A 13,756-nucleotide genomic window follows, 5' to 3' on the forward strand; every position below is an offset into this window, starting at 1 on the left:
AAAGTCGAGACATATTTCTCACAATGCCTCACAGATGGCAGCACATTATCTAGCGTTTGCTGCGTTGGCTTGATATGTTTTCCTCTAGATGAACATAGTTGTCCATTTTTAGAGCTGTTTGAAAGTTCGTGTGTGTATTTAGCGGCGATGGCTGCACTATCCCGGCGTTTTTCGACGTAGTTTGATGGCCTCGCGAATGCGCCTACCGTATGGGCTCGTTTTCGTCGTGACACCTGCCGAACAAAATGCGTCGAGACTCCTTTCACTACATGACATTTATGTAGTGTTTTTGTCCGAAGTAGCTGCAAGCATCATCGTGGCTTTGTGGTAAGACACCTGCTTGCCACGCGAACGGCCCGGGTTCGATCCTCATTGGGACCGAATATTTTATCGTTTATTTTATTTGCTACTTTCTCGATTTTTCGCTCACGGATGATTTTTCGCTCACAACCAACGGTGCCGACGCCGACAGCGGAATTTCTGCGACACGAGCTCTCTAACGCTACCGCGTTAATATGCCTGTCTGGTCATAACATGAATAACGTAATAATGCTGTCGCATACGTCGTCAAACCATTTCCTCCAGACACGTATGGCGCATACCCGTATACCACGGTAGGGATGGTCGATTAAAATTTTTAATCGATTAATCGTTAATCGTTAACAGATTTAGCCTTTAATCGATTAATTGCTTTCGGTGGAAAGTTTTAATCGATTAATCGATTGACATTTTTTACGGGTGCTTTAAAACCGATATCTCTTTGTTTGAGAGGCATCGTTCGTGCTTGATATGGACCCAAATCTTTTTATCAGACGCGCTGACGATCGAAAATTCCCGCTTTCGAAAGTGTCGACAACGGGCTTCTTGTGTCTAGTGTGCCAAAATTCCCACTTTCGCACACTGGACACAAGGGGCCCGTCGTCGGGAGATGGCTGTTGGCTAAAGAGCGAGATACTGATAACTTACCTGAAGAGGCGGATTGGTGTCGTCAGGATAGGGTTCTTCAACACTGTCACCTTCATCGTTACCACCTTTCTTTGTGAGATGACTCTTTGGCACCTGAATAGAGTGGGCGTGCAGCTGGTGATATCTTAGAGTCTCCGTTGCTGGCTTCGAGAAGTGCTTGCCACATTTATTACACATTGCAGTCTTCGTTTTCTCATCTTCAGCGAACGACGACCACACTGCGCTCATCTTCCGATTGCCCGGCGTTATGACATCCCAAAGGTAGCAGTATAACCAACAATGTGTAATAATTACACAATATAACACGCAAGCAACGCAAGCCCCACGTATACTCAGGCGACGCTCAACCAGCTTAAGGGGGAGGAGGTGAAGGCAGTAGCAGCAGTAGCAGCAGCAGCAGCAGTAAACTATGAGCCGGAGCGAAGCGGGCAAGTTCATTTCTGCCTCGATGGGGTGGAGCCGCCTCCTGTCCGGGCTTGAAGCATTGGGGAGTGCTTGGAGTTTGCGGCGAGTTCATATCTTTCCCTATGGGCTACTGCCGCCGGCAGCTCCGGGCTCGTTATGCTAGCGCAGAAATATGCGCTGTAGTGAAAGCAGTGAAAGAGAGGCAATGTGCACGGCATCTGCGTCTTAGGATAGCGCGCCTCGAAGTCATGCGCTTCGGCCAAGGGGGGAGGTTGGCAGCGGGAGTGGGGGGTGCCGCAATCGATTAATCGAATAGCTTTAATCGATTAATTCGATTTATCGAAAGGCGGAAATAGATGACGATTAATCGATTCATTGTGGACCTTTAATCGATTAATCGTTCATCGATTTTACCATCCCTATACCACGGGCCGTGGTATACGGGTATGCGCCACAGGTGATTGACAGTTTATATCTACCCAGGAACGGCGAGAACAGACATTGGTAATTTATATGCGAGAACGTTAAGAAAAACCGACACCGTCAGCGTTGACCCGACGAAAGAAAGAATAAAATTAAGATCCCTGCAGGAATCGAACCCAAGCATTCTGCGTAGCAGTCAAGTATTCTACCACAGAGCCACGCCAGGTCTAGAAACTGCTTTGGAAAAAGATCCTGTGCAAGCGTAATGTCGGTGCAGCGTCAATTGTGGTTGTAGTGTTGGCTATCTAATTTTATAATAAAGCAATAAACGCTACATATGTTCTCCTATGATACATGCCTCATGTCAGGTTAAAGTCAATTATGGTTCCAGTGTTGGCTCCGCTCTTACAGCACTCCAATCAACATTACATTTGTATTCCTATGATTCACCACTCATTCCTATGATTCCTATGAATCATCCCTATGATTCAAGCGTTGCTCGACCCCGGAGGAGTATACCCAACGAAAGTTACGTATGATATTCACATCATCGCACCGTCGCACGCACTTCGTTTCGATAACACAGACGTTTGTCCTCTAACGTGAGTGCCGACACTACGTCAGCCCATAAGTTACCATTTAAACGTCAAATTAGTCGGCGTGCCTCGGAAGCCCACGATGTGCACACGACTCCTGCATTTACAAAAACACGTCGATCCACCTAGTAACACTTGGAGCAAGGCCAAAAAATGCAGCATAGAACTACTGGCTGCCTGCTTCGCATAAAGCTGTTTCCCACAAGGCGTGGGATCTGCCGAATTTTTTTTTTTACAGCGAAGCTGTATACCTCTTGTAGGTCGCAACATTTCGTGTCGTAAACACAAAATGCCAGGCCCCTAAACCGCTTGCGCTCGCGTGCTAGCTCCTCTGCTAGAAGATGCGCGCGCTCCTTGCGTTTTCACCTCGGACGTTCAGGAAGGGCATTCGGAGAGGGGAACAGACGAGCCGACGAGCGCGTTCGCTGTAGACTCGTGCACAACTGCAACGCCACAACTAAGTTTCGACCTCTGGGGCGTTTAGGGGCCTTTTAACAATTGAAGACAAACGGCATACTTTCTTTGCAATCAGGCGTACAGCATAGAGCTCAGTACTTGTTTCAATAAAGAAAACCATAAAGTAGGCATCAAAACCGCATGGTGGATGATAAGGCACCTGTGAACAATGGGAACAGCGTCCCACGCCTTCCCGGTAAATATTAGGTTGCAGCTGCTTTACACTTCACACGAAGGCTTCGAATGACGTCAAACGGCCCTTCCTTCTCCCCGCGTGTGTTTCCCGCTTTCATATATAAAAGGAAGACCCGTCTAGCAACTCATTCAGTTCATTCTAAGACTGCCATGGGTAGACCACGGAAATTAAAGGCACCACAAGAACAGCACGAATACAACGCCGGATGAAAAGAACAAATTCGTTTTGCTGAAAATGGTCGCGGAACCAATCTCGGTCTACCACAGCGACCACAAAGCGATTATCACTACCATTACATTAAAGTAATAAAACATCTCGCACCCGTGCGCTCTGGTTTGGCCGAGGTACATGAGAACCTGTGTGGAACCAGCTTTGCCCAGCGCCAGCTTGCCTAGCGGATAGCAGCCAAATCCGAGTTGCGTATTTGGAGCGTTTTTAATCAGCTAAATACGAAGTGATGTCTGGCCAAGGCGTCTATAGTCTGTTGCAACCTAAGAATAAATGTTGAAAATGAAAGGCTCAAATCGAAGTACGAGAAGGAGTGGACGAGACGACGCGACAGGACGCGATATCGTGTCGTGTCGTGTCGTCTACTCCTTCTTGTCCTTAGCTTCTTTTTTTTCGTGCCTTTCATTTCCAGTGTGGATTTCCAACTTACCTAGTACTCAGTTCTAAAAATGAATATGAGCGCCGCCTAGAAGGCTGCACTCCATTTCTTTTTTGCATGCCTCCGCTCTGCAAAACAAGTAGTTCACAGAAAATCGGCGAGTGTGGTGATCCTCAGGCGATATGCGTGGTGTATCCGAACTACACAGGCAACACGTGACACGCTGCAACTTCCGCTACCGAAAAGATAAGCGATAAACACTCCGAGCGCCTGACGCTTCGGTACACTTCAAAAGCGGCACAGTCACAAGCTTCTACTGCATCGAATGACGACTGGCGAGAGTGCAGTTGACGTACGTGTGAATAACAGTACAAAAGACCTTCTTTTGGACGAACTAAAGATGACAAGAAAATCCTGACGGCTGCTGCAGGTGCAGTGGTGCCTCGCCTCTCGTCTCAGCAAACGACTTATTGTTGCATTTTTGATTGGTTCTTCTTAACCTTTACGTCATATAAAAGAGCGGCCGCGATTTGACGCGCATTTTATGCACGGACAGTGGTAGATTCTACTTTTTATTCTTAGGCTGTCACCGACCATAGCTCTCGAGGCGCGTTGAGGAGAGCTGGTGCGCGTTAGCATGAGTACAACGTGCCCGCATACTACAGCTTGCTTTCGTTTCCTGTGTGCGTAGCTGATGTCATTCAGATGACAGCAAACATAGAGTTACTGTATATGCTACCTTTAGGTAGCAGAGTTGCGCGTCTGTCTTCCAACGCCGCTGACGCTCGGGCCAAGTTTTCTATTTCTCGACGCCGCCACTGCAGTGAACTTGATTAAAGCTAGTCATCAACAGTCAGGGTAATCGTCGGTCTTCGACACGTCAAACAAGTCCATCGGCGGCACGGTAGGCATGTCGCCTTCAAAAACGGATTGCGGCTTCGCCGCATAGCTGTGGCTGCTAGCCAGACCTACGCGCAACTCTGCTACCTAAAGGTAGCATATACATTAAATCTAAGCAAACAATTTTGTGTCTCTTTTTGAAACGAGATTGTATGTTTCCTGCTGTATGCAGTGCAATTATATTCGGCCTACATGTTCACGTGAGTTTCTTCTACAGATCGGCAACGCTTTCTTTATATGTTCAGGAAGGGCTCTCTCACATGCAATGAAAAGGTGGCGCAGTTCACGCAAACGGGCCAGTTTTGCTCACTGTGTTCCATGCTTTCGCGGCTTTTGCAGTTTTTGTTTTCGCAGTGCGTGACCAACTCGATTTGTGCAGTTCAAGACACAGGTGCCGTGCCCACAGTGAGAGAACACTCTGGTCACTTTTCATTAGGGCGATACATCCTTCACAAGGTCCTTCGACATCCTGATTGTGACTCTGCTTGCACAGTAACGGGTCCAATTGTTTATCACCCGCCGCTATAGCGGCGACAACCATGCTAAATAAGTGACAGACAGCGCCCGAAATTCGAACTCTCCAAATACAAAACAACAGTTGTACTGGTTACGTGACTGCATTCCCTTCTCTTTATTAGCGGCGACTTCCGGCAGCAGCGCAGATGAGCTGCGAGATGCCAATATTCTTGACCAGGCGTCCCTTGAGCCGATCTGGTGTAACGCACGGCGGCGTAGTCCAACTTTCCGGAATCTGGTTCAGGAAGCGCGCGTTGCAGTCGCAGTCCAGGGGGTTTCCTGCAGAAGAAGAAACGCCCCCAAAAAGATAATGTTAACAAGAAATAATTTATAGCTTTCATATCGTCACTGTCTTATCAAGACGAAAATATTTAGATCAGGTCAATATATTTGATTCTGAACTGCTTTACTGCAAAAGTGCCCTTTCCTCGAGAAGGACTTCGCCTCGGCGGTGCGCGCAGCGTCGTCTTCGATCGTCCGCTGCAAATTCGTCCGTTGTGGACTCCGAATTACACGCACACGCGTCGCCACATTCGGAGTTTCTGTGAAGCGCGAAACCCCGTGAAAATCACTAACGCTTAATCTGCGCGATATCACAATGGTTTTCACGTTCAAGTTACAAGTGCGAATTGCCACAAAAACACGAGTTCGAAATTGGGTGTTTAGGAAAGTTTTGTTTTTCTTCGCCCTTTGGTGTTAATGAAGACCGCCCTGACGCGGTAAAAAATAAGCCGACCGCCGTTGTCATGAAACGAAGGTAGAGGACGATGGGCCTTCATCTGTTGTCGCAGTAAATCATTGTTTCCCTTTTACCTTCTCCCAACTGCTATCTCAGCCGCCAAGAACTACTAACACCATATTGTACAACTAGGAAATTGTCGTTTATTTCTTGTACTTAGTTATATCTTCTTTATTTCATTGTTTTAAGGTTAAGGAACCGCAGGTTGTCAAAATTTCCGGAGCTATCCACTACGGCGTCATTTCTAATCATATCGTGGTTTTGGGACGTAAAACCCCAACAATTATATTAGTTATTATGATAACGGCGAGCACAATCGAGAATAATTAAATAGAATAAGTGCTAATGTACGTCTGCTATCCACACAAGCGTTTCACATCATTCTACACATGTACAGGCGCAACATGCAAGCTAGTATAAGTAGGCTCTATGGGGATATGCAGCTTAGTTTGTAACAAATAACTGCGAAAGCTTCTGGTGTATTAGGAAGGCATGCACAAGAAAAGAGTACTTGCATGATGCTTTCTGTCCGTTGTCTCTAAGCATACTGCAACCTTTGGCATCCATCGTAAATGTCACAATGTCACTCACATACACATTAATCAACACTTGTATGTGTGTTAATGTAACTACACTAGCGGTTTCGTGGATTCAGAAAAGCACAATCACTCAGTGGATGGCGCACGCAACTTAAGACGTCGAGTTATGCGGATGACGTCTGCACGTGGGTGTCCGACTGCTAATGCAATCGCTTTGCACGCACAGCACAAGGGAGGATTTCTTCCCTTCAAGCCTATCACCAGAGAGCCTTTAATTATCGGCTGAGAAGCCGTCATGTATTCATTTCCTGGACTTCTGCGGAAATCTGCATGGTTGTAATTCACTGTTGGCGACCACCCATTTCGACAAGCGACTTGTGTTCGCTTTCTTGGCGTTGAGATCGGCGACTGACTCACCTGGCGACAGGCTGTGAACAGTATCACAAAGTAATTATCGCAAAGGTTTCACTCACTTCAGCGAACGCCAGTGGCGCGCTGGGGCAATCACCCAATATCTATGCTTATACTAAACGCGGCACAAGTGTATAATCGCGTACTTTATTAACTTTCACCAAAATATCCGTCAGAAAGCCAGTAAAAACGACTGAATATCATTCACTGCGATGGTCTACGATTATCTTTGAGTGTAGTTAAGCAAGCGTCATAAAATAATGTGTGCACAAGGTCAAATTTCTCCCACTTCATTGTATAACTTCTCAAGTATTCTTTTTTTTTTTTTCGTACGAGAATGTCCTGCAACATAAGCAGTGCTAACGCAATGTATTCGGCTTGGTGAATATATTTCTGGCACTCTTCTCCGCAATAATATACATAGATGTCACTTTTCTATGGCACTATACGTACCCTACGCGACATCAGCTCCAGTCATTTGAACGAGAGGCAGTCTATAGTCTGATCCCTCTTGGTTAAGGTCATTAACTGCGATATCAGTATATCTAGGCGACGGTCGAGGCATCACACCATCTTCAAGGATACACTTTTGTTGCTTTTGGGGGGTATGGGGGTGGCTCCAGCCCCCCCATACCCCCCACTGGCGCCGCCCCTGGATCCACCCCTCCCTCCCTTCCTTCATCCTACCCATCTTCGTTTGCGGTCGCATAGTCATGGCCGATCAGACCGCCTGGCCTTATCGAAAGTTACACAGAGTGCTGCTATTACGGCTGTGCAATGCAGGCTCGAACACTGTCCTGCACGGAATACAGTCGTGCTGACAATCCTGCCGTGCCTATCCTCTGAAAAATTTTTTGCCGTAGATTAGTGTAGTTATTAAAGAATTTGAGACAAAAAAGCGATGTAACATTGTATTCCAGTGGATATCTCAACATACTGTGGGAATGAACAAGTGGACGCTATTGCAAAAGAAGCGCTCTCGGGACCGCCAACTGTATCGGAATCAATCAGCCACCGGTTCCCAAAAAAGCGTAATTCGCTGTAAACTTCGCTGGCTTTGGATCAAGAAATATGACCAGTGTGCAGTGAAGGTGCATAACTTATTGAAAACAACTTTAATTTGTAGAATAAGAACAAGGTCGGCCTACTCTCCGCGATCAGCATAGGTCGGCAAAAAAATTCGAGCTCACTCAGACTCACTCAAGAAATATATTTTGCCCTGAGGGCTCACTCGGACTCAGACTCGCTAAACGTTTTCTCAGCCGGACTCACTCGGACTCAAATTCAACAACATATAACTCAGCCGGACTCACTCAGACACACGGCTTTGACTGAGCCTGAGTGAGTTGACTGATGAGTCCGTTAGCGTGAAATTTGCTTTTTAGATCATGGTGTCAATGTTGTTTAATGCCTATATCTCATATAATCGGTGCTCTGCGACACCCCTTTTGATCTCGTACCTTCAAATACGAGTGTTCGGTGGATTCAATCCTGTAAGGACATTTTTATGATATGCGTGACTCACCCGAGATATTTTTTATCGAGAACTTCCCATGAAAAATTTGCGAGGAGAGGTCATATGGCACACCCCCCTCCCCAACTCACGCCTCTGATCAATAAATATTCGGGCCGCGCATGAACGCTAGTGCGTTGAGATTGTGTAAATAGACTTGAGTATAAATGTAAGCCGATATAAGGCTGATAGTAATGCCGAAGACGAGTAGATAGGACCATAAGTTGGCAAGAAAGGCTAGAGCTCACGCGGACTCACTCAAGAAATATATTTCGCGCTTAGGGCTCACACGGACTCGGACTCACCAATATTTTTCTCAACCAGACTCACTCGGACTCAGACTAAAATTTTCCTAAACCGGACTCACTCGGACTTAAACTCACCAAAATATTACTCACCCAGACTCACTCAGACTAAGACAGACTCCCGGCCCGATCTGAGTCTGAGTGAGCGAACTCATGAATGAGTTTGCCGGCCTATGGCCATGAGCATTTAAAGCTGGGCGATGTACAGGGGAGATGGAAAGAAACGCGAACAGCGCGCCGCGCTCTTTTCCCCACGATCTGTCCTTGGTAGCAATAAAAAGATGCTAGGGTGGTTCTTGATTGTATTATAGATTACACTAGTGGCTTTTTATTACTACAACCCATTGAAAAGAAATGCGAAAAAAGCAGAGAACGTAGATGCCACACTGCTCGCGTTTCCTTCCATCGCCCCTGTATCTCTTAGTTATGCACAGAATGCAAAGACATTGGCGACGTGGAACACTTCATTTGGTGCTGGCGGTATTTCAGTGTCGAAATGAAGGCTCTGCTAGACAACCTACGAAAACATGGATTTCCAAATGCGTGTGTGAACGTTCAATGTTCAATGTTACGTGAAGGACCGCGAATACTTCGTAAGGAGAGCTTCGCAGGAGGGGGGGGGGATCCTGTTCGCATATATTTCACGACACTGAACTTTGAACTTACAGACATGTGGTAGGATATTGATGAGTAGTGAAAGAGACGAGTAGGCAGAACAACTGAAGACTCAGATTGTCAGGCTAGCCATGCCCGTAGAAAACGCCAGGCTGACCAACCAACTAATCGGAAGACTATATACAGTTTGTAAGCTACGGTTCGTGACTGACAATACATAATGCTTTGAATGTAACATTTTCTTTCACGCGTCATCGTATGTTCTACGATTATAGCTAAATGTTGGTGACATGTTGTGAAACATTTCATGTGTCATGCTGTTAAATATTATGAGGCCTCGGGAAACCGAAGCAAGTTTAGCTGCAAAAGCGACGAATCCGAGTGGACACGCAATCACCCTCCGCTCAATGGGTTCTTCCGCAGCTATGGGGCAGCGTTCTTAAGTCTGTGGCGGTTGTGCAAAAGAGTACAGCTGGTTCGATGTTGGCTCCGTTGCTTATCTATTTCTCCCAAATATGTTTTCATAATTCCTAATATGCCAAATGCCACTGTTGTATTGTAGCACTGCTTATTAATTTAGACAGTCCAACATATTTCCTAAATAAGCTGCGAGGACGAAATTGTGCATGAAATAGTCGCTGTTATTAGGACATACCATGGCCGCTCCTACAGGCATGTGCTTTCCTCCGTGCTGCTATGCCCTTCTATGCTGCGTGCTGTTTTGCGAATTCTTTTAAGCAGCCGACACACCTTTCACAAATATTTTCCTTGTACTCGTACGAACGTTGCGTCCCGATCTAACGGTGTTCATAAATATGAAAAATGTCGTTATTGTCAAGAGAGCAGTCGATGTTTTTTTGCGTTGTTATACCTTCAAGAATTTGGTAGCGTCATTGCTATAGGAACTACACTCTTAAAAAAAAAAGGTTGTAGTACTTACTAACTTCGGTTTACTAACTACTTGTCACATATGTTACTACCCTGTTAGTAAGTGCGGTTAGTAACGGGGAGGTTAGTAACCGCACTGCTCTTATTTCAGGATGTTCACTTGTCGCTTTAGGCTATCTATTGGCTTCTTTTAAATTAACGAGTACACCTTCAGGATACTTTGGCTTTTTGAACAAAAACTGCCCCCTGCGCTGGCCAACTCCATATCAACGAAGGGAATGTGAAGCGGTGTTCATCGTACCATCCAAGAAGGCTGCGGCATTGGTGCTCCGCTCGAGCAGGGGAATGAAACTGTGCTCGTCGAAGTGATGAATGGCGTTTTCCTGAAGGTTGAGAGTAGTTAGCCGGGGTGCATCTGCTGTCAGGTCCGCCGGCAAGGATGTCAAATTTGCGTTCCTGTACAATACAATGTACGGTGTCACCACAGACAGATACTGCATTGTTGCGTTGCTCTCAGTTACAAACTTCAGTGGAATAACGATTAAATGAGTGCTTGTGGACTTGCTATAGGAACCTCTAACAAAACCACAAAGAGTAGTGCTGGATTAAAGGATTGAGACGGTGCAACGACGTATAAGCAGATTCATACGTTTCGGCTTTGCCCACCACTATTTTCAAACAGCAAGACCTAGAATTAAATTCATAACTTCAGTCCCTATTTCAGCACGTAACTGTCTTAGCAGCTTCTGCGTGTGGAAGCTGCGCTAAACATTAAAGTGCGTTAAACGAGTAGCATCGAGGACCATCAAGAGGAGCATCGAGTCGTACACGCTTATTGAAGTGAGTTTAAACGGGATTCTGTAATTTTTAGTCATATTCAGTCTTTATAAATCGATACCAGTTCTCTGGAGCGATTTCACAAAACTCTGTTTGCCATTGGCGTGCTGTCTTCGCTAATAACGTGCACGTTATGACGAGTGGCTGGCATGTGTTTGTACATATATTAGCATAATAATAGTGTTGTGGTTCGTTTGCTGCGGGAAGTAGATCAGTCCAAACTCCGCCCTAATGACGATCGCATATGGCGTAATTGCGAGCTAGACACCAAATGAAACGGGATTCAAACGGGAGTTGGATTGACTGCATATATGATATGTCATTGGTGGGAAAGATTGCTTTTGAATTGTAATCGTTTCCGACTTACTAAACACTATAGGAATAGCTGCTGTTCAAAGGTCATGATTTGCCAAAGTGAAATAAAAAAAGTTTATACTTTTTTATTAATAAGTATAATGCCAACTTCAATCGTAAAGTCGATGCTTTCATGAACAGCTCGAACTTTTTCCAATTCGTGCTGCTGGAGGTCGTAAGCATCGGTTCATCCAGAAGCAGTAATTAGCATCCTCAAGCGTTGCACTTAGTAAATAAATGCACACTGCGATTACGCCAAGCCGATGTAGGCGGTATAAATTAGATGGGAAGCTGACTGTTATGTAAAACGGTCAAAACTGCAGAGGCACATAAGATTTAGTTATAACTATTTAGTGCCAAATCCACGACTTTTTAATTTACTGGCATCACATTGAAATGCCGCCTTCGTTCCTAGTGGTGGCAACCTCGGTTGTCAAAGACGACCTTGTAGATTACAGGCAGGTTAAGTAAAAGAAATTGCTATTTTCAAACGGATGACGAAAAGATGTAATTTTTTTCCGCTGCACCTCTGCTGCTATATGCCTCGAGACCTCAAATTCAAACGTTCTGCTCTTGCTATCATGATCAAAGAGATATATTCAAATATTCCGATTACTCAATTTTCGAGCTCTGAATAAACTGATCTCATATTTGTCAGCTAAAGTTCCGCTCAAAAGAAACCGCACAAAATGTGCGTTATTTTTGTGCGTCGCTTCGCTCGGCCTTACTGGCGGTTTCATACCAAGTGGCTTAAAAATCAGGCTGCTGTAAAAAAAAAAAGAAAAAAAGTAGGATCGACAACGAGCTCGTTACGCCGCGTTATTGCTTTTCTTAAGCGTTCACTCTGTATGACACAACAGTGTCTTGATACCTGAGCGTCAAGGAAGTGAGGTTGAGGGCCGGCCTAGGCAGCATCGTCCTGGAAAAGTGGTTGATGTTGCTGTTCTCGACGTGCAGCTCCTCAAGGTTTTCTAAGCTTGCAAGCCATTCAGGATCTACGCCGAGGATAGTCGAGTTAAGGACTCGCACACGCTTGACGCTCTTCGGGAGTTCGTTGAAACTGTTGGAGAGGTTCACGTAGTGCATGTTCAATAGGATGACTTCCTCAAGCTTGTTCAGTGGGGACAGCAGCGACCAGGAAGGGGGCACCGTGCTGCCATCGCTAAGGATTACCTTCTTGAGCCACGAAGTGACACCAGTGAACGGGTGCCCATCGGACGTCTGAGGGGTGTGGCCGTGCACACGGACATTACGGAGCTCCAGTGCAGAGGCCAAAGTGCCTTCAAATGCCCTCACCGGTAAATAGTCTAGGTTGCTGTCTCGTAACAGAATTTCAACTTGCGAGTACTGCGCTGGTGTGAACTCCCGACGGACGACCCTATCGAAGTCAGCGTGGCTTGTGAAGCCGGAGCAGGTGTACGTGACTCGTGATGTACCGGACTCAACGCACGTCGGTGTGGCAGCAACGTAGCAAACGAGCAGAGCCCAGAGGGCTACCCGTCCGAAAGACAGCATAGCTGATGCGCGTGTAGGGGAAACTGTGGAGCCGATGTGAGTCCTGTGCCTTCCTTCGGTGCGATGAGCGCTGAATGCGACCAGCTTCGAGCGTCTCCTAAAAACGTTTTGATAATGCGTCCTGACAGACGAAACCAGCAAAGGCAGCTCTTTTCTGGATTGGCCGTCTCTTTCATGGAAAGAAAACTGACACCTTGCGATAGGAGACATGGCGTTGTGGCCCCGACCTCGCAACTCTAATCTGAAAGTGAATCTTGAAGGTCGTCCACCACAAGGTCTTTTCAGAGCCTGTGCCAACAGGAACGCAGACCGTCAGCCAAAAAGTGGAATGACGATAGCTCGTGCCATATGATAAAGCAATAGAAACCTCGCTTGAGGGCTTCATGTCCTTTTTTTCAAACGCTTTTTTATATCTTTCACGTTTTTATCCAAGCCACCATAAGCTGAAATATGTGTTTAATAGGAGTTGCTGCAACATTTCAGCGAAGTATTTGCAAAGCGACAGCATGCTCACTGAGAAGAACTGCGTCACACGATTATGCTGACGCTTCAGCGCATGTCACACAATCAGCAAAGTCGGTTCGACTTTAGTTGACACCAAGGGCATGGCTGATAATGAAAGCGTGTAAGGAGCGAGTGAGAGTCGTTCCAGGGGTCTTTTTTCGTGCAAATATTGAATTACTTGGAGTTTTCTTCGCTACATACTCGTGTGTCCTTTAGGTTTCCTTTTTGCGCAATATAATATACGCCAATACGCAGCTTCAAAGTGATTAACGAAGTGAATTGAGCATATTTACAACAGCGATAAACTTAATAAAAGCACCACATGTGCGTGTTGTGGAAATAAAATCGTATGTCTAAGAACATCAAGGAACAATCTTCTCCCGGGACCTCATGAGTGAACACCAGAAGCTATAGTCCACTGGTTCTCAAAGGGGGAGTCCGCGGACCCCAAGCGGTCCGCTAAGCCATTTT

General features: G+C 46.0%; 1 protein-coding gene across 1 annotated transcript; it reads right to left on the reverse strand.

Annotated features, from left to right (window-relative positions):
* Nucleotides 1-5,147: 5,147 nt before the first annotated feature.
* LOC119401492 (toll-like receptor 3) lies at nt 5,148-12,889 on the reverse strand. The gene is made up of 3 exons (XM_037668342.2): nt 12,138-12,889; nt 10,377-10,531; nt 5,148-5,344 (listed from the first exon to the last, which is right to left on the reverse strand). Exons 1-3 carry the CDS (start codon nt 12,779-12,781, stop codon nt 5,184-5,186), a joined length of 960 nt encoding a protein of 319 aa, XP_037524270.1. The 5' UTR covers nt 12,782-12,889; the 3' UTR covers nt 5,148-5,183.
* Nucleotides 12,890-13,756: the final 867 nt, after the last annotated feature.

This window comes from Rhipicephalus sanguineus, chromosome 1 (genome assembly GCF_013339695.2).
Source record: "Rhipicephalus sanguineus isolate Rsan-2018 chromosome 1, BIME_Rsan_1.4, whole genome shotgun sequence".
Classification (NCBI taxonomy): Eukaryota; Metazoa; Arthropoda; class Arachnida; order Ixodida; family Ixodidae; genus Rhipicephalus; species Rhipicephalus sanguineus.